The sequence below is a fragment of the Camelina sativa genome, chromosome 9, assembly GCF_030686135.1.
Source record: "Camelina sativa cultivar CO46 ecotype springtype chromosome 9, ASM3068613v1".
NCBI lineage: Eukaryota > Viridiplantae > Streptophyta > Magnoliopsida > Brassicales > Brassicaceae > Camelina > Camelina sativa.
The window spans coordinates 25,294,374-25,315,020 of NC_141888.1; the positions used below are offsets into that span (position 1 = coordinate 25,294,374).

At 34.4% G+C, this 20,647-nt stretch overlaps 4 protein-coding genes and 1 long non-coding RNA gene across 7 annotated transcripts; 3 read left to right on the forward strand and 2 right to left on the reverse strand.

Moving 5' to 3' along the window:
- Positions 1–3,212: 3,212 nt before the first annotated feature.
- On the reverse strand, positions 3,213–6,086 carry LOC147938722 (uncharacterized). The gene is made up of 6 exons (XM_087465741.1): positions 5,232–6,086; positions 4,596–5,141; positions 4,137–4,357; positions 3,973–4,054; positions 3,621–3,896; positions 3,213–3,512 (listed from the first exon to the last, which is right to left on the reverse strand). Exons 1-6 carry the CDS (start codon positions 6,084–6,086, stop codon positions 3,213–3,215), a joined length of 2,280 nt encoding a protein of 759 aa, XP_087321867.1.
- A 2,139-nt stretch (positions 6,087–8,225) lies between these two features.
- Positions 8,226–13,389, forward strand: LOC104711340 (uncharacterized). 2 transcript variants are annotated; one of them, XM_087466517.1, is made up of 13 exons: positions 8,226–8,530; positions 8,666–8,694; positions 8,807–8,912; positions 9,037–9,208; positions 9,556–9,741; positions 9,853–9,992; positions 10,290–10,566; positions 10,783–10,997; positions 11,146–11,244; positions 11,330–11,850; positions 11,933–12,696; positions 12,787–12,985; positions 13,092–13,389. In XM_087466517.1, exons 1-13 carry the CDS (start codon positions 8,365–8,367, stop codon positions 13,269–13,271), a joined length of 3,054 nt encoding a protein of 1,017 aa, XP_087322643.1. In that variant the 5' UTR covers positions 8,226–8,364; the 3' UTR covers positions 13,272–13,389. The 2 variants fall into 2 exon arrangements, with proteins under 2 accessions (XP_087322643.1, XP_087322644.1); XM_087466518.1 differs by lacking the exon at positions 8,226–8,530 and having other exon boundaries at positions 11,146–11,213.
- A 136-nt stretch (positions 13,390–13,525) lies between these two features.
- LOC104711341 (ubiquitin-like-specific protease ESD4) lies at positions 13,526–15,885 on the reverse strand. 2 transcript variants are annotated; one of them, XM_010428042.2, is made up of 7 exons: positions 15,663–15,868; positions 14,925–15,162; positions 14,657–14,830; positions 14,445–14,573; positions 14,256–14,337; positions 14,065–14,175; positions 13,526–13,960 (listed from the first exon to the last, which is right to left on the reverse strand). In XM_010428042.2, exons 1-7 carry the CDS (start codon positions 15,736–15,738, stop codon positions 13,883–13,885), a joined length of 888 nt encoding a protein of 295 aa, XP_010426344.1. In that variant the 5' UTR covers positions 15,739–15,868; the 3' UTR covers positions 13,526–13,882. The 2 variants fall into 2 exon arrangements, with proteins under 2 accessions (XP_010426344.1, XP_010426343.1); XM_010428041.2 differs by having other exon boundaries at positions 13,526–14,175; positions 15,663–15,885.
- Positions 15,886–17,415: 1,530 nt separating this feature from the next.
- On the forward strand, positions 17,416–19,204 carry LOC104711342 (uncharacterized). Its single transcript, XR_755261.3, has 3 exons — positions 17,416–17,724; positions 18,664–18,850; positions 18,981–19,204. It is a non-coding gene; the product is annotated as an uncharacterized LOC104711342 (long non-coding RNA).
- Positions 19,205–19,841: 637 nt separating this feature from the next.
- On the forward strand, positions 19,842–20,609 carry LOC104711343 (uncharacterized). The gene is made up of 2 exons (XM_010428043.2): positions 19,842–20,007; positions 20,171–20,609. Exons 1-2 carry the CDS (start codon positions 19,914–19,916, stop codon positions 20,434–20,436), a joined length of 360 nt encoding a protein of 119 aa, XP_010426345.1. The 5' UTR covers positions 19,842–19,913; the 3' UTR covers positions 20,437–20,609.
- Positions 20,610–20,647: the final 38 nt, after the last annotated feature.

Sequence of the window (20,647 nt, forward strand, 5' to 3'; positions counted from 1 at the left end):
GTTAAACTCCATTATCTCATTTCCTATGGTTTGTATGAACTTGATTTCGTTTGATTAATGAAAGAAAGTGTTTGTCCAAAAAAAAAAAACACTCACACTCATAATAAGTAGCATATATTATTAATACATATTCGTTAACTACGTTCTAAACTCGACTCAAACATACCCAAATCTTGATATCTTGATATATTTTAAACTTGCTCACCAAGATTATTTCTACTCACTCACATAAAACCATAACATTAAATTAAAACACTATAGATACTTCTCATTCACAATATCTAATCACACCAAACTCGATAAACACAAGCAAAACAAAGAGTGTAATATTTATAGATATAGTATAGATCTAATATTGTATTATTGCTACATCTCATCAAAGAATGAGGATGAGGAGACTCATGATGTAGAAAAAACTGATGGATGTTAATGTCAAGATTGAGAAGAAGAAGTGATATTATACTTTGTTTTGTAGTTGATTTTTTCAGTGTTTCTCATTGAATTTCACTTCTCATACTCTTTATCGGTTTTTTGGGTTTAAAGTTATTTGGTTTACTAATATTATAAATAAAGCAAAGTTTTCTGTCAATAGTTTACCAAATTAAATAAGATAAACATGAATTTTATAATACAAAATTTGTCCCGTGATGTACCACATGGTCAATCCTAGTGTTCATTATATTTAGTTTGTGATTCAACATATAATTATATAAAAATCATTATTTTAAAATTTAATTCAAATATGTACTTTAAAGATATAAAAAAGATTTTTAATTGTATTTTAAAATTTTTATCGCACTTCATTTAATTTAATAGGAAATATGTATTTTTTACTTTGAAAATAGTTTAGTTTTTAATTATTAAATACTTTAGATTATATGTTAGTTTATATGAAAAAACTTAAATTATATATTTAAATCACATAGTAAATTTTCGTTTTCATTACTCAAATGCTCAAAAATACTAATGAAAATTATTATCAAAGTTGAACGATAAAAAAAACAAATAATTTTAAGAGATATGTATAATATATGTATTATTATATTTACATAAGTGTTGTTAAAAAAAAAATATTTACATAAGTTATATATTTTGATATTGTATGATTTGAATAAATAAAAGTGTAAAAAATGTTGATGACATTTAAATTCATTTGTTATTTTTTTTTAAAAATTATCAAATAGATTTAAATTAATTAACATATTTTATTATACAACAATCCGTGCATTTGCGTGGGATATTATTACCTAGTTAGTGTTAAAAACTTTAAATCAAAATCAAATTATCAACATTTGCTAAGGAAAGGAAAGGTCGCCGTATGCTTTCCAACACAAACGGGAACTATAAATAAAGGATCTTTTTCCAAAAATTTGGTCATCTACACTTTTTTTTTAAGATTGTCAATTCTGACGAAAATACCCCTACTAATAGAAATAGTGAAATTTTTAGGAGTTTGAACTAATAAACAAACAGAAAACCCATGTTAGTATACAACTGTGAAAAAAAAAATTTGAAAAAAAAATGTTTTGGGTGTTAAAAATCAGTTTGTAAATTGCTGATTTCTGGTCTAAATTGTTTAGAATAGACTTTCTATGATTTTTTCTCTTTCTGAAACATTTAGATTGTTCATTCTACAGTTTGTACATGTTCTACGAAGTTTAGACGGGAAATTTGTTCTAAAAATTTCAGAACCTGAATTATGTATGTTCTACAAAATTAAGAATATGTATTCTACGTTTTTCTTCATTCTACATCAATTCAGAATTTGTTTTCTACGTTTTACCCTATATACTAAAACAAGTAGAAGATATATCATAGAAATTTTAAGAATTTGTAATTTGTAAACCTTAGAATACCCTAAAAATAGAAAGAAAATAAATTAAATAAGGAAAGTGAATATTTTTAAATATTTTTTAAATATTCTTAATTTATGGTTAAGATTTCGTAATTATTGTTTAGATTTGTTCTAATACATGTTAGAATGCGTATTCTAAATTATTTAGAAGATAAACAAATTAAGAAAAATCGACATTATACCTTAACGTGATCGGTCACCATCTCTTCCACCTTCCACAAAAGCTTAGTAGACTCATTTGTTTTGAAATTCGTTGATGGTGTTTTCTTTCAATCAAACTTTCATTAAAACCAGAGTACAAAAAAGCGACTAACAAAAAGTGTTAAGCATAACAACAAAATACAGAAAGCAAAGACATCATATCATCTTCTTATAAAGCCACACCATTGAAACTGCCAATATGACTAGTACACAAATCCTCTGCTTGTTCGACTTCTCCATACTCTCTTTTGCAACCATTAGCTCTTGCCTGATGATCTCAATCATATTCTTCTCCATATTTTCTTCCATCTCCTTCACCATCTCCTTTTGGAGCTCCACATTGTTTGTTACCATCTTTTTTAGATCCTCTAAGAGTTGGTTTTGTTTGCTTTCAACATCCTAATCTCCTCTAGAACAGCATAATCAATCCAACGGAACATGTGTTTCTCCTTCTTCTCCTAAAATCATTGTTTCGACAACAATATTTAATAAATTTCAGCTATTGTGATGAATAACGACTGATAAAAGTAAATTACCTTCACACCAACAACACATCTGTAAAATCTTCTACATGGATTCTCTTCCGTCTTTGAGGTGTAGGTTCTAATCTCTCCACCACACCAGCATCTACACGGAACTCCAACCTGAGAACTTCTAGATGGTAACCCTGACGAACCAGCCGAAGAACGTTGGCTCATGGCTCCTATCAGTTTTTACGATGAAGAAGAAGAAAGTATCGGGAAAGAAGAAGAAGAGAGTATTGGAGAAGAAGATCAAGTATTGGAAAAGAAGATCCCTAATTTTATTTTTTTCCTTAAATAGTGAAATTAAAAACCGGGTCATCAGTATGCTTACATCGGGTCATCGGTATGCTTAAATCGTGTATGTTTAAATCGTGTATGTTTAAATCGGTATGCTTAAATCGCTATGCTTAAATCGCTATGCTTAAATCGTGTATGTTTAAACCGGTTCATCGGTATTCTTAAATCGTGTATGTTTTTGTGTTCTTATGCTTATGACCTTATGTTATTGTCTCATATTAGTCAGTCCTAAAGCAACACCATCAAGGATTAATACTAATGAGTCTTATATTAGTCTAACAAGCAAAAGCATCAAAAACCATCATTTACAAAACAATCATAAAGACACTTCAAAATTAGCCAAGGTCTACAAACTCAGCCGCATACACTGGACGCACATAAGTTTTCATTCGTTCCACTATCACAGGATCCTTTGCTGCTGACCAAAGATCGACTGCCAACTTCAAACGAGCTCGCTTGATGTTTTCATCGTCAATCAACTCATAAGATAGATCACGCATGTGACACTCGATATACTTCAAGGCATAAACTCCACAATCACAACTTGACCGATTTAATTTAGTTGGCATACGAACCTGGATGATCTCGTATGGAGTCAACAAGGGAGCTTTTCCATCAACCTTTTTGTGAATCTCCTTCACAAGACGAGGGATGACATTAGCGAATGGCTCAACGTGTCTTCTGTTTTAGTATTGATTACAGTCGAAGACTTCAATTATTCTTAGTCTGAAGTTAATGCAAACTGAGATCCAGTGATTACCGTTAATGAAGACCGGTGCATAAATTCTGTCCAAATCTACAGCCCAACTTTTTCCTGTATTTCCATGAGATGGCAGTTCACCTTTGGCATACTCTAACAAAAGGTGATTCCAAGTGTGGGTTCGTCCTGCTGATCTAAACTTATTGTAGTCGGCCTTAACGTGCTCGCTAAACTGACAATTCATGAAACCTACACGATCCAACTCTAGGCGGCCTAAAGATGTATGCTCCCGAAAAATATACATTATTGCATCCATTTCCTGTAAATATTTAAAGACTCAGGTTTGTCTTACTTTAAGAATATAAAATATAATATTTAAAAAGATTGACATGTACCTCGTTTCCAAGCCATTTTCCGCCCATCATAACTCGGTTAAACAATTCTCGATCAAGTAAAGTTAGACCCAGTTGAATGCTTCTGTAAACGTAAAAAAATTGTAAGATTACAAAAAAAAATTGATAAATCATAACATGTATATAAAAATGTTTGAATCACGTACTCGAGATGCCTACTCCACTCTTCGAAACCATTCCATAGATCATCAGAAACGAAAGTCAACACCGCATCCGGTTCATCTTTACCCGCGTCTTTGGGACTCAGTGTAGGATCAAATCCGGTCACAACAGACTTTTGAGATAAGTGTCCTACTTTGTTCTTTAGATAGTCTTGTGTATCAACATTAAGGTCTATTAACAGATTATCTAAATCAAACAGTTCAACCTGTCAAAAAAAAAAATTTATGAAAGGCTTTAGTTAAAGTTACAACACATAAGTTTACAACACATAAGTTACAACACATAAGTTACAACACATAAATTATGTTTACAACATACACATACAAACAAGGATACAACAAAAAGGAAAGACCACACAACATATTACAATCGAACAAGGCATTGAGCTACTTCTTACGTACCGAAGTTTTGGGCTTCACTCATGATGGACTAGGATCCACTACTGCTGGCTTAGGATCCACTTCTACTGGTCTGGATATCAAGGCCTTGATATCTGATACATCTTTCTCCAATGTTAGCAATCGTTCCTCAAAGGTCTCTGTGAAGCTCTTGAAAGAAGAGTCAATCAACTCCTTAAAGAACCGCTTCATATCATCTCCACAAGAACAATGTGAAGTTGATGCTCTCTGATTTAAGACCATTCTTTTTCGTGTCTCTGCTCCATGGTCAACTTGCTTCTTCTTCCTCTTCTTCAAGCTAGACACTTCTGGGATATTAGCTTGCTTCTCACCACTCTCCTCTCCAACCGAAACTTCATTGTCCCCTCCAACAGTCTGAGATTGTTCCACACCAACATCCTCAATGTTATCATCTTCCACACCATATCCTTCGCCACTCTCCCAAATAAAATCTCCAAAATCATAGCCAGATCTGATCAAAGCTTCCAAGTTGTCCACTTCACAATCTTTAATTTCATCACCCCTCAAAAATTCAATGGACTCCAATACATCAAAGTTTCCAGTGGAGGAAATGCATGGATAAACAACATCCTGACAAAACAAAAACAAAGAAATCAATTTAAAAAAAAACTCAATGTATTCGAATTTAAACTTAAAAGAAAAAAAAAGAAGTCAACTGACCTTGTTTCCAATTGATTTCTCTAAAAGGAGGAGCTCATCATATGATACTTTAGCAGCACCTTTCCAATTAGAGATTCGGCTAAGTGTAATCTCTGTGTCAATCTTCTCTCCCATAAGTTGTCCAATGAGAGGAATGGCTTCCATAACCCAAACTTGAAGAGCATATGAGAAACTATTGAGGATGTAACTAATGGGGTTCTTCAGTTTCTTTCTTGCTTCCACTATAGAGCTAACTAAATGGTCAAAAGCTACAAGACCCCAAAGATAAGTCCTAACCTTCTCTAGATCCATGACCAGCTTGATGTATGAATGTGGTATAGCTTTCTTCTCATCTTTAGCCACTATCAACCCAGCAATCACACAAACATACACAAACCGAATTCTATCTTCTTGTTTTCTCCACGATGGAGCTGCTTCAAGGTGGGTCTTCATCAAGTTTTGAATGGTAATGATACCACCTCTCTTCAACAATTTTCTCCAAAACCCATTATCATCTGTCCAACTCTCTGAATCATGAATGAAATCGGCTGAGTACTTAAGACCAGTAACTGCATGGAATTCTTGCATTGAGAATCTAAGCGGCTTCTTACCAAACACAAACCACAGCTCATGTCTTCTCTTAGTCACCAACTGCCTACACATGATGCTGTGTATCAACCGAGCTGAGTACCCAAGACCATTCTCATACAATGCAAATACAAAAGCGAAAATTGGATCACCCTTCACAATCTCATACTCTTCTGGTAATGCCTTCTTGATTTTGTGTAAAATTGACATTCGGCAAGTGTTATTTATTTGTCCAACTTGTGGCTCGCTTCCATCTTCCATAAGCCGTTTAGGGTACTTCTTTTCCATTCCTGCCGAAAAAAGTAAAAAATGAATTAGTATAAATTAGCCAAAACTGAAATAAATCAACAAAGATATGAGACTTCAATATTGCAAAACAAAAAAAATAGATTACTAAAAGTATGATTTAAGAACAAGAAAACTATGACTATAAATCATTTAGCTGCTAACAGAAACTTTAAAAAAACAAACAAGATAAGACTTTTATAACCAAACTAGATACCACTTGTAAAAAAAAAAAAACTGTACTTTGGCTCTTACTTGTATCAGAATCTGATGGTGCTTTTGTTGAGGACATTGACATTTGCAACTTATGATCCAATTCTGCTCTCACCCATGGTAAGTCATGACTGATATAGACAGGTTTTCTGAAGTAAGAAGATCAAAAAAAGAAATCAAGTTTTTTAAAAATTACATAACCTGTTAAACGATGAAACTTGTAAAGAAATTTGTAATGAATTCTACGTTCCTGTTAAGCGGTGAAGATGCAAAATATGTTATGATGTGACAAGCTAAGAAGCAGTGAGAGAAGGAAACACCTCTGAAATCATAAAAAAAATCAACAAAGACATGAGAAAATTATATACTAAAAGTTCAATTTCGAAATGAAATTAATACAGATTTTAGAAACTATGACTTAAGAGCAAAAATACTAAGATCATTAATCATTTAGATGCAAAACAAGAATTTAAAGTATGTAATGATGAAAAAAGGTCCCAAACAAAGAGATGATGATTACACGTACTGTTCTGGAAGACACTATAGTTTCTTAATAGCAACCTAACTCAACCAACCATATGTATATGCCAAACTGTTTGTTTAAAAGATGATGAGAAAAAAATATATCCTAGATTCCTCTGATCCGATTTTCGAAAAAAATATCTACAAACAAGAAGGGACTACAGAAGCTAAATCTATTGAGAATATTGCTGCAACAAAGTTCTAACCTGAGTTCTCTGACTTCCCAATTTCGATTCTTTCCACCTTAACCTGCATAAATTACAGAAAACAAAACAACGTTACAATCAACAACGTAATCGCTCATATTTAAGCTCATATCACCCTACTTAGAATCAAACAAACTAAGAAAAAGAAAAAACGAAGAACTCATAAGAAAAAGCAAGAGATTGAAGCAAACTTTTTCACTAACCTTATCGTTCACAAAAAATGTTCACTATTGTTCCCATCATCAGTCTTGTTCTAGTTAACTAGCTTTATCGATCTTGTTTCATCAACCCTAGAACACAATTTTTTCTTTAAAGTCAATATAATACTAAAAATAAAACAAACGAAGAGCTTCAACTTAACGTATTCATATTATTAAGTGCAAAAAAATCAAGAATTATATGGTCTAGATGCAAAACGGATCTAAAACTTTGATGTTCATTTGAATTCTTGATTGAAATCGAGATTACAAAGGACAAAAGTTAAACACTCCTAAAAAAATTCCACAATTATACATACCAAATTCGATAAACATGGATAAATGGTTAAGAGAAATCCAAACTGATAATTTGATAATTAACTTATAATTATACAATTTGAGGTTGAAATCGAGATTAAACAAGGACAAAATTTAGACATGCAAAAAAAATACACAAATTAAAATACCTAATTCGATCGACAAGGACCAATGGAGAAGAGAAATCCAACCGGAATTACCTTGAGATAGTGAAGAGGAGACCACCAAAACGACTAAGCCGCCGATGGATATAAGGCGGAAGACAGTGAAGATGGAAAAACGGCGGAAGACCGTGAAGAAATCGAACCGGCGGAAGATGGTGAAGATGGAGAGAGATGTCGACGATGGAGAGAGCCGACGGTGAGATGCTGACGATGGTGAGAGACGAGAGATGGTGACGACGGTGAGATACGGCAGAAGAGTTTTTTTCTCAATTTCTTGATGCCTTTTGTTTTCTTAATTTGTCGAGACAAAGTCACAATTTCATTATTTTCTCAAGATCCATTACGAAAAATTTGGCCCACTAGACTTATTTTCTCAATTTTCCTTATTTCAATTTTTACTGATTTTAAAATTTCAGGAGTCAAAAAAACAACAAATTTTATCTGAAAATATAACTAAAGATATAATTGACTACTTTTATATCCAAAACCCTATATAACCAAACTTAGAAAAAAAAAGTGTATATGGCCAAATTTTTGGAAAAATATCCTTTATTTATAATTTTTCCAAAAAAAAAAATCAAACGACAACGTTTTACACTTCAGAGTTTACTACGGACGATTTCTACTTTTCTAGTTTCGCTCTCTCTAGAGAGTTTCTTCCATGGCCGAAGCGACTAAGCAAGAGAGAAATCTTCAGAAAATTTTGCTCGAAAAGGTCGCAGAAGCCATCTCTGCCATTGATGATGCGAAGCACGTAGACCAGGTGATTTCCGCTATTCATACCGTCGCCGTTCTTCTCTTCCCGGTCGATCCATCGTTGTTTTCCGGTATTCTCAGTCACTTGTTCCCCTGTTACTCTAACTTCTCACCTAAGTCCCTTCTCCAATCAAAAGTTCAGATTTTGAGCTGTTTTGTTGTTATGGAAACTTAATTGATTCCTTCCACCCTCCATTAAATTGCAGGGAGTATTGGTGAGAAGTACAGAGAAAGGGTTTGTAATTTTTACTATGTTTTTTTTGGGAAATATTGAATCTTTCCACATTGTTACTTGGTTCAGGAACCTTTGGCTTACCTTATGATTATGTATTTGGTCGGCCACACAGGTCTGTAGCCATTCCGTAGTTCCTTCTGCAGATGAGAGAAATGATTGGTTGGAGACGTTCTACCGAGGGGTTGCGTTTCCAACATTTGCTCGGGTTTTGTTACTTGGTAAGTTTTATCATAATCCACTTTTTCTGATTTTGTTAGCCCTTGTTGATTTGATTGTTAACAATTTGTTGTTTTCTTGATCTAATTTGGAAGTTATGTTTAACTAATTCTTGTTATATTGCAGATGTTGCTTCGGATTGGCTCTCTTGTTTCCCTATTTCAGTGGAAAAACATTTGTATGATGTGTTCTTCTTAGATGGACCTGTTATCGAGGTTGTTCAGGTCTTGGTTCCTTTCCTACATCGTGTGGAAAACGGTGGCTTTGATACTAATTCTGTCCAGACTAATGTGGAAAGGTACTCTAAAACAACACTTCTGTTTTTGGCTACATCCTTTTGTTCTTTTCCATTGAGCGTCTTCATAAAAAAAAAGTTTACAACCAAGGGTTGTTTCTTGTGTGTTTATTATCGCCTCAGTGACCAAAGTTTTCATTAATCCTCACCTTTCAATCATTTGAGTCATGTTTAGGCGTGTTCTGAAGATGTAGACAATATCACTTATCTTAGTGGCTCAAGCGGCCATTTTGACATTTTATCTGCATATGAATCTCTGTCCAGTGATATATTTTGACTGTAGCTGATGTAAATGTGACTATTAGTGTAGTCTTAGCATGTGGTGATATGATCTTTGCTTTTAATGACAGATTGCTTATATTGTGTTTGCTTGAAAATGCTGGACTGATCAAGATAACAAAGGAAATTGGTGATAGTTATCAAGGAGATAGTTCTAGGAATGGAAGTCTCAAGTCTTTGGTAACTAGGCTATCACAGATCTTGACCTCCATTCCTGATAAAGCACGGTTGAAAGCCCCACCATTACTTTCTTCCCAGTATCCTTTTCTCTATGAATGCAGACTATAGCGCCTTCAATTTGATGTCTTTTAGCCTCCCTACTTATTATTTCGTAGAGTTCAGTGTTTTCTTTTACATGAGTCACAAAGCTTGTACTTCAAGCACATTACCGATCAGCTACTACAAATATTGGACGACCGAGCTTCCTGCACTGAGGTCAATAGCACCGTTATCGTTTTATCATTTGTTGGGGAAATTTTTTCCCGCATCTGTCGACGCGGATTATCAGGTATATATCCTCCGAGCATTAGACTTCTCATCTTACTGTGTTGTTCAATAATTTTAGCTCTATTTTGTCGTTTCTCTGAGTGTTGTAAATTACCATGGACTTGCTTGTATTCATTATCTGTGCCCTGTAATAGGAAGTTGTGAGAATGTAGATCTGATCCTAGTGCCAGAATATAATTTGCCTTGTTCTCTGTTATTGACTGATAAGATTTGGATGGTGTGATGATGCTTTCTTTGAAGTTATTTTTATGACACAAATCATGATGTATTTTAGATTATGTTTTTTTTTTATCTGCAGATTTGTTGTTAAGTAGAGTAACACCTCATGTCCTAGCTCATGTTAGGAGGTTACTAAACTCAAAGATGGGTTCTGTTGAGATGGAAACATTTCAGTTGGACCCGACACCCCAAATTTGGTCGAAAGCTATGGAAGCAGTGACAGATCCGTATGCTGTTGAGAAAATGGCTGAACAAGTCTTACATCAGCTATATGCTGAGCATGCAAGTGATGTTGAAGCTTTCTGGACTATTTGGACGTTGTTTCATCGCAATGTAATACATCAGGCATCAGTGAGGCAAGCAAAATGATTTCTATGGCAGCTTAATTCTTTGTTTAGATACCCATTTTTCTTCGATCATTTCTGTCTTAATGATGTGAAAATAATGCTGTTCGACAGAAGTGAGCATGGAACTGGAACTATTTTTTTTTTCAAGAGAAACGATTTGCTGTCTTTTGGTTTTTCCCAGTTTAGTCTATTTTGCAAATAATTCTGTGTATTTTGTTTTTTCAGGTCCATATTTGTTGACAAATTTTTGCTGTGGAAAGTGTTTCCTATCCGTTGTCTGCGATGGATCTTACAATTTTCAGTTCTTGAGTGCCCACCGGTTACTAATACACTTGCTAAAGGTGATGTCATGCAAGGACTGCTTGATACAACACAGCGACTAGCCTCAGTTTGGTCAAAAGGGGAGTTTCTGCAGTCCGTCCCATTGGAGCAGCAAGCTTGTATCCTCTTCTTTCTTTTAAATGCATATGAATATATCACTATTTTAATAGGGTTTTCTGTATTATCAAATATTTAGACGGTGAAGCAATGATTTAACCTTCCTGCTACTGCTTTAGACTTCTGTTTCCCGTAACATAGATGTTGCAGATATAACTGCAGCTCTTGGACTTTGCCTGGAGAACATGTCAAGAGAGGAACTAGATAGCACGAAGGATGTAATGCACAATATTCTTCAAGGAGTTAGCTGTACAAAATTATCTCTTTTGGTATCTTTGGTAAAGAAATGAAACGCTTCTGTGGTCTTATTTCTCGTGCTTATTGTTGCCAACAGGTAGACTGGAGAACCCAGGAGATCTGGTACGGAAAATGGCTAGCTCTATTGCCTTTATGTTCTCTAAAGTAATTGACCCGAAGAACCCTCTATACCTTGATGATTCATTCACTGGGAATGCAATTGACTGGGAATTTGGATTGCAAACGGCTGTGGGAGGGGTCTCGTCAATCTCAAATACAATGGAAAATGAAGATGGTGAAACCAAAACATCAGCCTCCTTAATTGAAGTAAACGGCTCTAGCCGCAGAGACAAGGAAAAGAAAAATCGCAAGAGCAAGAACATTTCTGATTTTGTATTGGCTGATCCAGATGAAATAATTGATTTGGCTACCTTAAATTGTGAAACAGAGAGTGATAAAGATGATGGTGATGACAACGCAAGTGTCAGCTCTGATAATTCAAGTGTCACTTCGTTGGAGCCATATGATCTATTAGATGATGACAAGGATTTAGGAAAACAATTTACACATTTGGTCGATGTTGTTGGAGCTCTTCGGAAAACTGATGATGTTGATGGGGTACGTAACTACAGAGAGAATATTGTCTGTGACATTGAATCTTTTCATTATAAATTAGTAATTTTTATATTTCGTGTTGCAGATGGAGAAAGCTATATTTGTTGCAGAGAAACTTGTGCGAGCATCACCTGATGAACTGACTCATATAGCTGGTGATCTTGCTCGAACTCTTATACAGGTTCGCTGCTCTGATATAACAATTGAAGGTGAAGAAGATTCAGCAGAAGAGAAGCGGCAAAGGGCTCTAATTGCATTGCTTGTGACCCGTCCATTTGAATCCCTTGAAACCCTTAACAATAGTTTGTATTCGCCTAATGTTGATGTAAGTCAGCGCATAATGATACTTGATGTCATGGCTGAAGCAGCTCGGGAGCTTGCTAATTCCAAGACCCTGAAACCTAAACACGAGTCACGGGGACATCTGATATCAAGTATATCAGATCCTCAACCTTGGTATTTGCCTAGCAATGCGAGTACTCCGTGGAAAAAGGTCTCCGAGACAGGATCTTTTCACATGAATTGGGCAAATCGATTTGAGAGAGAGCTGCAGTCAAAACCTGGACAGACGAAGAAAGGTAAAAGTCGAAGGTGGAGCCTCAAATCAGCAGACAGAGATCAAAACAGTACTGACTGGTCTCAGAATAGATTTCCACTATATGCGGCAGCATTTATGCTCCCAGCCATGAAAGAGTTTGACAAGAAACGACATGGTGTTGACTTACTTGGCAGGGACTTTATTGTCCTTGGGAAACTTGTTCATATGCTCGGCGTCTGTATGCAATGTGCATCAATGCATCCAGAAGCATCTGTATTAGCTGTCTCTCTTCTAGATATGTTACAACGAAGGTGCGTCATCACTTTTTATCTTATTGATCTTATATCCAAGCTTTTTGCATATAAACTGAATATTTGTATACTTGAACCAATTCAATACAGGGAAGTATGCAATCACCCAGAAGCCTATGTTCGAAGAGCGGTCCTTTTTGCAGCCTCTTCTGTTTTGGTCGCCCTTAACCCGTCTTACATAGTCTCAACCTTGGTTGAAGGAAATCTTGATCTTTCCAGAGCTCTTGAATGGATCAGAACGTGGGCTCTTCAAATAGCTGACTCAGACATCGACCGAGACTGTTACACCGTAAGTCATACATTCTCCCACGGAAATAAAGAGTCTGGGTTTTTTTATTAGCTCACAACGTGATCAAGTTACGATTTAGCTTATTCGTTGCGTTGTGTTGTATTAGATGGCTTTGTCATGTCTCCAACTCCATGCCGAGATGGCTCTTCAAACTTCTCGAGCTTTAGAATCAACTGGCGGAAGTAGCGGCAGCAGCACTGGATCAGTAAACATAAGTCTACCTTCTGTTATCTCTAAGCTGACATCAATCAATATCAAACTCCCTTCTTCAAATGTTCATCTCTAGAAACTTCAGTCCCATTAATTTGGCTATAATCGCGTCTGTGTATAGTAACATTTCTTAACTAAAAAACCCATCTGTTAATCGATTTTTGATATCTATTACAAAGTTTTGGGATTTGATATGTTACCATGTTCCTGATTAGTGATTACAGAGCCAGATACCAAACTGATTTCTCTATATTAGGAGTGATGAAAAACAGATTAACAAAATCTGAATCAGTAGCTGACCGTTGTTTCAGCTTTAGATACGATTACAGATGCTAAAAATGGATACTTTCATCTTCCTAAGGTTCAGAATTTTGTCATTTATATATCTGAACTAATCAATGATGCAAAAGATATTAATTGGTTGCCGCTAAACAAGATTAACAACAGGCAGCCCCGGGACAAAAAACATAACAACAGTTTTGATAGATGTATCAAAGAACACGCATAGAAGAAAAAAAACTCTTAGATTCCTCCTGATGAAGTTTGAGATTCCATACCAACTGGTTACTTATTCAGAATCTATTTACTCTTTTGAATCTTTCCAAATTCATCTTCTCATATTCCAAGCTGTACCTAATCTTCTGCGCTATGCTGATGTGTTAAAGCCATTAGAAATTATCTCTTCAGTCAATGAATGGTTCCTAAAGAATCAAGCTTGTCACAGAACTCTTCCAAGTCTTTATGGCTAAACCAGTCCTCTTTCATCTGCAAATCATAAGCGAAACTCGGGCAGGCATTTCAAGATCCAGCAATAAAAGAAGCCACTTATCGTGAACAACTATAAAATGTTTATTGAATGATAAACTTACAAAATATGGCATATCATCAACGCTGAATTTCTCAGGGGCATCTTCTATAAACCGCTGGATGTAGTAGAGGACAAAGCTCCCACATTCCACATCATTTGTCTGCTGTGGAACCTGCAATTATGATAAGTCAATACAGTTCTGAGATATAAGAATCAAGAAATATATATAACTTGGTAGATGCACTCAATTACCACTGGCACATGGAACGGGATTTCATCAACCAATCTTTGGTCTTCAGTTCTTCCCTCAGTTCTATACATGTCCAACACAAACCTGAAAATCAAAGAAGAAGCACAAAACATATTATCAAACAAGCTTTTACACAAAAGTATCATTCTTCTTTGCTGACAACTGGAAAAAGAACAAGAGAGAGTACTCACTTTCTTATATCTGGTTCAAGCCTCTGCGAAGAGTCGGTTGTTTGTAGTGAATCAAGAAACAACATGCATGTGTTATCAGAGTCAAGATCCTCCCCAAAATTGCAAAAGATCAACAAAGTCCAATGGCTCCTGAGGGAAAATTAAAGAAAAATAGTCACAACAGTTGCATTGCAAAAACCATTTCAAGAACATATACGGCAAAACTAACTTACCAGTAGACGATAGGAAGAAAAACGTATTTCTTAGAGAAGATCTGCTTTGTCTTGATGGAATCAAAAACACTGCTTCGAATATTATGGTTTTCGCTTTTGTACATACTGAACCATAAGCAATCTAAGTAGACAAAAGATTTCTTTCTCTCATCCGAGAAGCTCCTCCATACATCCCTATTCACAATACTCAAAAACGTAAGTAAAACCAATTACAAAAAGAACCTACAAATAAGAGTAAAACACACACACAAAAGAGAATATTGCTTACTCTAGGTAAGCTACAAAAGCTTTGGAATTGAGTTTTTTCTGTAGCTTGGAAGCTAAATACTTGCACTTGATCCTTCGTTTAGACCTGCCACGGCGTGTGCATTCGTCATAGAAACAAGGTGCAGTCAATTTCAATATCTCTAACTCCTTGGCTCGCTTCGGTTTAGAAACACGCTTGTTCAAGACAGCAATATGCTTCCAACATGACCTGTGGTGTAAATACTCATCTTCCTCACAATCTGTAAAATCATAGACATATTTGATCAAAACCTGAGAGTTGTTAGCCTCTTCTAGAGCCAGAACCAAAACTGAAACCCAAAAACAAAACTACAAAATCAGAACTCTAAGTATATATAATACATTACAAGAAACCATAGTCATAAAATCCCAAAATTTAAGCCAATGCCTGAAAAGTTCTCACTTGATACAATTCACCAAACCAGAGCAAGTTAGCCCTAAACTTCAAATTTAGTAGCATTACTACAGAGAATGTACAAAGCACACAATACATGAATAGAAACAGTCTCTCGTCACTTGGAAAATTCCAGGGGAAAAACAAAAAAACACAAACCAATTTCAATGTTAAAATCGAAAACCCCAAAAACCCTAATCCCCAAAATTGCGTAAAGCACGAAATTAGAAACCTATGAAAAAACCCCAGAAAAATAAAGACATTTGTATATAAAAAAAAAAAAATCGAGGCAGGGAGAAGAAGATAAGGGAAATTGATAGAAATTACCATCAATGATAGTAACACGTCCAGGACTCGTCACGTTTTTACTATTTTTAACACGATTACTTCGTCTTCTCGACATTGATATCGATCAAAGGAAACAAAAAACGGGTAGAGGTCTCTCAGTGTTTCTCTTCTTCTCTTGCCTACTATTTTTCCCTCTTCTCTTCTTCTCTTCTAAAACCTTTTTTTTTTTTTTTCGATTTTAATATAGCAGACGGATTACGTCAAGGCTCTTTAAGCCGTCGATTTTACTTACTTTGTTCTCTTAGTCAATGGTCAAGATGATTTTGTGTCGCTTTGGTCTCTGTTCTCTAGATATCATATTTACTCAGAATCTTTTTAAGTTTTCTCTAAATATTTTTTTCTTTACAGAAATTATCTATTTCTTTTTGGCAAAATATAGAACCAATTCAAACCTGATTCAAATTTTATTTTTGTTTATTTCAGACTAACTAGAACACTCAAAAATAAACTAATACTAGATATTCACCCGTGGTACACCACATAGCTATTTCTTTTATAAAAAAGTATAATTTATTTTATAGATTAACTATATATATATATAACAAATGTTTAATTTGTATTTTTTTAAAATGTACAACCTTACAAATATAGATATATTAGTTAGTATAGAAATTAGAAAGTATTTTATTAGTAGTATAGAATTCCTACGTTTACTAAAAGTAGGAATGTTATATCGACCGCTAATAATTAACTATGTATGTTTTGTTCATATATTTATAGACAAGTAGATGTTATATTCATAAAATATAAATAAACCACTAAACTAATTGACTTGTGGTTCAACCAGTCAGACTAATTGACCCAGCAACCCGCAAGACTTCCGATTCACCTTCCAGTCCGGTTTTAAAAACATTGTTGTTTATTGATTAGACCGATTGTTTAAGAAATGTTTGTATGGAGAAAATCTTGTTTTGTAAAATTGGAAACTTAATATTAATTGAATTAGTTATAAACTTAATATTTAATGTTAAAGGGAATGGTTCCGATTGTTTTGAAAATTTTATTAGGATAGGATATCTTGTTTCCAAAAATAAAAACTTATATTAATTAATTAAATAAAAACAAATTAATAATTAATGCTAATGGCATGCTTGTAAATAGATTGCAACTCCAGGATTTATTTGCTAAAGGTCTCCAAAAATGTATATATAGGTAGATCATCTGTGAAAAAATGCATCTTCTTTATTCATTTTTTTTTTAATTGGAATTAAGTTAACATGTAGTTAAATACTAAAATCTCACTTGAATTTATATCTGATAAGTTTATTACCCAATAATAAATCAAACTTTTTCAATATAAATCTTATAAATACACATAATGTATTTACTGGTGTGACAAAAATAATTTTGATTTTGTGTTCAATATATGTACTATATATATTTACATTACATTAATTATTCTATAAAATGCCATACTATTAAAGACATTTAATCAAAATATCAAACTATATCTTTATAAGTTACTGAACATTATTATATTCTTAAAAAAAAACAATATTTTAGCCAATGCTAAAACAGGTACATTAATAAATAAAAAATCAATATTTTACATTAAATATATATTTTTTTTCTCTATAATGCTTTTAAATTTTAGTACTAAATTTGATGGAATTTTTTTTTACATTAAAGTAGAAGCTTTGTTTCATTAATGCTGATAATGAAAATGTGGTTAATGGTTAAATCATACTACTAAGGCTATATTTATCGGTGGATCACCTGGATGATCTTGGATCTTTTAAAATTAAAATTAATTGAACAGTACCCATAAGATCAGCCCAATTGATCTTGAATAAGATCTGTTCTAAAGGTGACGTGTCACACTCTCAATGAAAGCTTGGTTACCCTTTATTTTTCATTGGCTTCGACATTTCTTTTTCTTCTTCTCTCGCAAACGGCGCGAAGCGGCGAGAGATTTGTGTTCTCATCACCGTCGTCTTTGGGTTCTTCTTCTTCTTCTTCTTCTTCTATTAAAACCCCAAGAGCCTTTGTCTTCGTCTCTGACCACTTCGCTCCGACGTCTCTGCTACCGCTCACCTTCACGGTAAGTCTCTTCCTATTTTTCTCCTTCGCCGATCATTGTCTTCGTATCTTGGGTTATCTTCATCCTCGGAAATGTTTTCGTTTTTCCTTTCTTGTCAAAGGTTTAGCTGCTTTGATTTTAGGGTTTTGTCATCCTGGTTGTCTCTTGTGGAAAATAGTTATGGACCCATTTCTTTATTGTTGTTCTTTGATGAGTTTGTCTTGATGATTTAACTCGTATTTGTCCGATTTGGGTTTTCTTGTGCGGCGTTGCTTTGATTACTCGATTCCCTGAGATTTTTGAATTCGAATTTGAATTTGAAATGTAAACCCTTCAATTTGATGCTTCTTATATCAGATTTAGGTTTCCTCTTACATCTAGGGTTTTGATTGTTTTGGTTCTGAATCCTCAGTGTCAGTGCATTGGTTCAACCCCTTTGTTTGAATCTTGTGCAACCCCTTTGTTTGAATCTTATGCATAGATTGAGAATACTAGATTCACTGATGTTGATTTTGTTTTCATTGCTTGTAAGTCTCCAAGTCTCTTTAATTCAAGTCGTAAATCTAAGTTAAGCTCTACCTCTTTCTGTTCCCTATTTGGAAGTGTTAATTAGCTGTGTTCTGTGCATGCGTTTCAAGGCTTTCTGGATATTTGTGTAAAGGTTACACTTTTATGCGCTATTGTCTTTCTTCATTCTGCTTCTGTAGTTTTTCGGTTTCCAATTGCACTGTCATGTTTGAGCTTTTGTGCTATTAGATTTGGCATTGTTTGTGCTCTGTTGTGGTTGCTAAGTTATTGGGTGTGTTTGAGTATGTCTCTTGTGTTTAGCGTTGAAAAGAGGCTTCTGGTTTAGCGTTGAGTATGTCTCTTGTGTGGTTGCTAAGTTATTGGTTGTGATTCACCGGACTTGCCAGTACAGAGGCTTCTGGTTCATCGTTCTCTTTTGGTTCGGTTTCTCAGGATGGTTTAAAGAGAATGTCATGAGTTCAGGACATGGTGTTTCGTTTCAGAATCAAAATCAGCAAGCCAGAGCTGATGCTAGTTGTGTTACTACTACTACTACTACTACTAAGAACAAGAAGCAGAAGCAGTCGGTTCCTGGTGCCTTGTTTGATGATGATAAGACTAAAACACACTTTGCCAATCTGTAAGTTACCTTTTTCTTCTTTCTTTACTTCACTTGTGTCTCTCTCTCTTTGAGCTGTTGCGATTTTAAATCGTGGTTGATTTGGATTCGACTGCTGACCTATTGGATTGTGGTTCTTCGTCTTTTATAGGTGAAAAGAAAAGTTAGAGGATAATGATGGAGCGCGCGACGTGAGAAAAACATCAGCCTAGAGTGTAAATTGTAATAGCATCACAATCAATCTTCATCTATTCAAGTGTAAAGAATCTTTAGTTTCTTTCGCTACTTCCGAAGCATACTCTTTGAAACAGTAGTTGAATTTGTAAATACGCCGTTTGTCTTATTATTCAGAAACCAGAATCTAGCAGTAACAAATGTGAGTAATTGGGGAGTTACAGGGACAAAGTTCAACAAGCAGTGAGAATTTTTCATTGGACTTAACCAAGTTAAACGGCGAATTCGTGATAAACAAATTAAAGGAGGATTTTATTGAGAATATTTGGAATAAATTTGGTCATTAATCTATGTATTAATTAAATAAAATGTTTGTTTTGTTTAATTAATTAAGTAATATGTTTGTTTGTTTTTTTTTAAAAAAAAAATTATTCAAAATGTTTGTTTTTTTCAAAAAAAATTTGGTATTGTATTTTGAATTTTTAGTTAAAGATTTTGAGTTTCCAATTAATATGTTATTTTCTAAATTATTATAATTGTAATATGTTTAAGAATATTATATTATTAAATTTTAAGATCCTACACATGTTCTCCTAATAACTAACTCCTTAACAAAAATTCTTAACTACTGATCTTATATTATTTTTATAATATTTATACTTTAAGAACACCCTAAACTGATCTCCCTCCTAAGAGACGAATGGCCCAGTATAATATCATTTAATTGGGCCGATGCTGGTTTCGGCTTAAAAGTAAACTGGTCTGACCCGACCCGACCTGACCTGTTATGTTCCCGCTCTCTTTTTTATCAATCGAGGCGCCAGAAAAAAAATCATCATTTTGTTGTCCGTCTTTTAGATTTCAACTCAAAGAAGAAGACGATCAGATCTAATTGAGTCAAGAGAGAGATATGTTTGGGAGGCTGAGACCGCCGCCATCGTCGCCGGACTGTTTGGAGAGATATCCGGCGAAAATCATCAAAGACGATCCTCTCTCCGTCTACGGTACTAAAATTCACACTCTTTCCAATCTCAGATTCACAGTTAAAAGTAAAACCCTCGATTTCAAGATCCTGGATAATGAAATCAAGAGAAACCTAGAGCTAATTTCATATAGAAGGGATCTAGGTTTTAATTTATTCTTTAATTTCTTTTGATGGGATTGTAGAGTCAACACTGTTGAAGCTTAAGCAAGGATCAAAACTGGAGACTTCATCAGAAACAGAGGGCGAGGAGAATATGTCATCATCATCGTCTCAGGTCTTCTCTTCGGATTCAAAATCAGGAGACACTCATGATGCAACAATGGCTATAGACTCGAGTGAAAGTTCGAAACAGTTGAAGAACAAGAACCCATCTGTACTATCCATGTTTTGCAAGTACAAGAATCAAGCTCAAGCACGAAACATGAAGACAAAGACGACTCAAGAGTGATATGTAAACACATAGTTCATATGTATTGATTGTACTTTGATTATGTACAACTTAACTAGACAACTTTGTTTTGTAAGGAGTCTATAGAAAATATGTAATTTTTTCGTCTTCTATCACTCTCTTAATGATGTTAAATCAGTTTTAAATCAAATCAAAAACACTTGTTATGATCATTTCTCATGTTTTAGTGGCGTCACCTTGTAAAAAACAA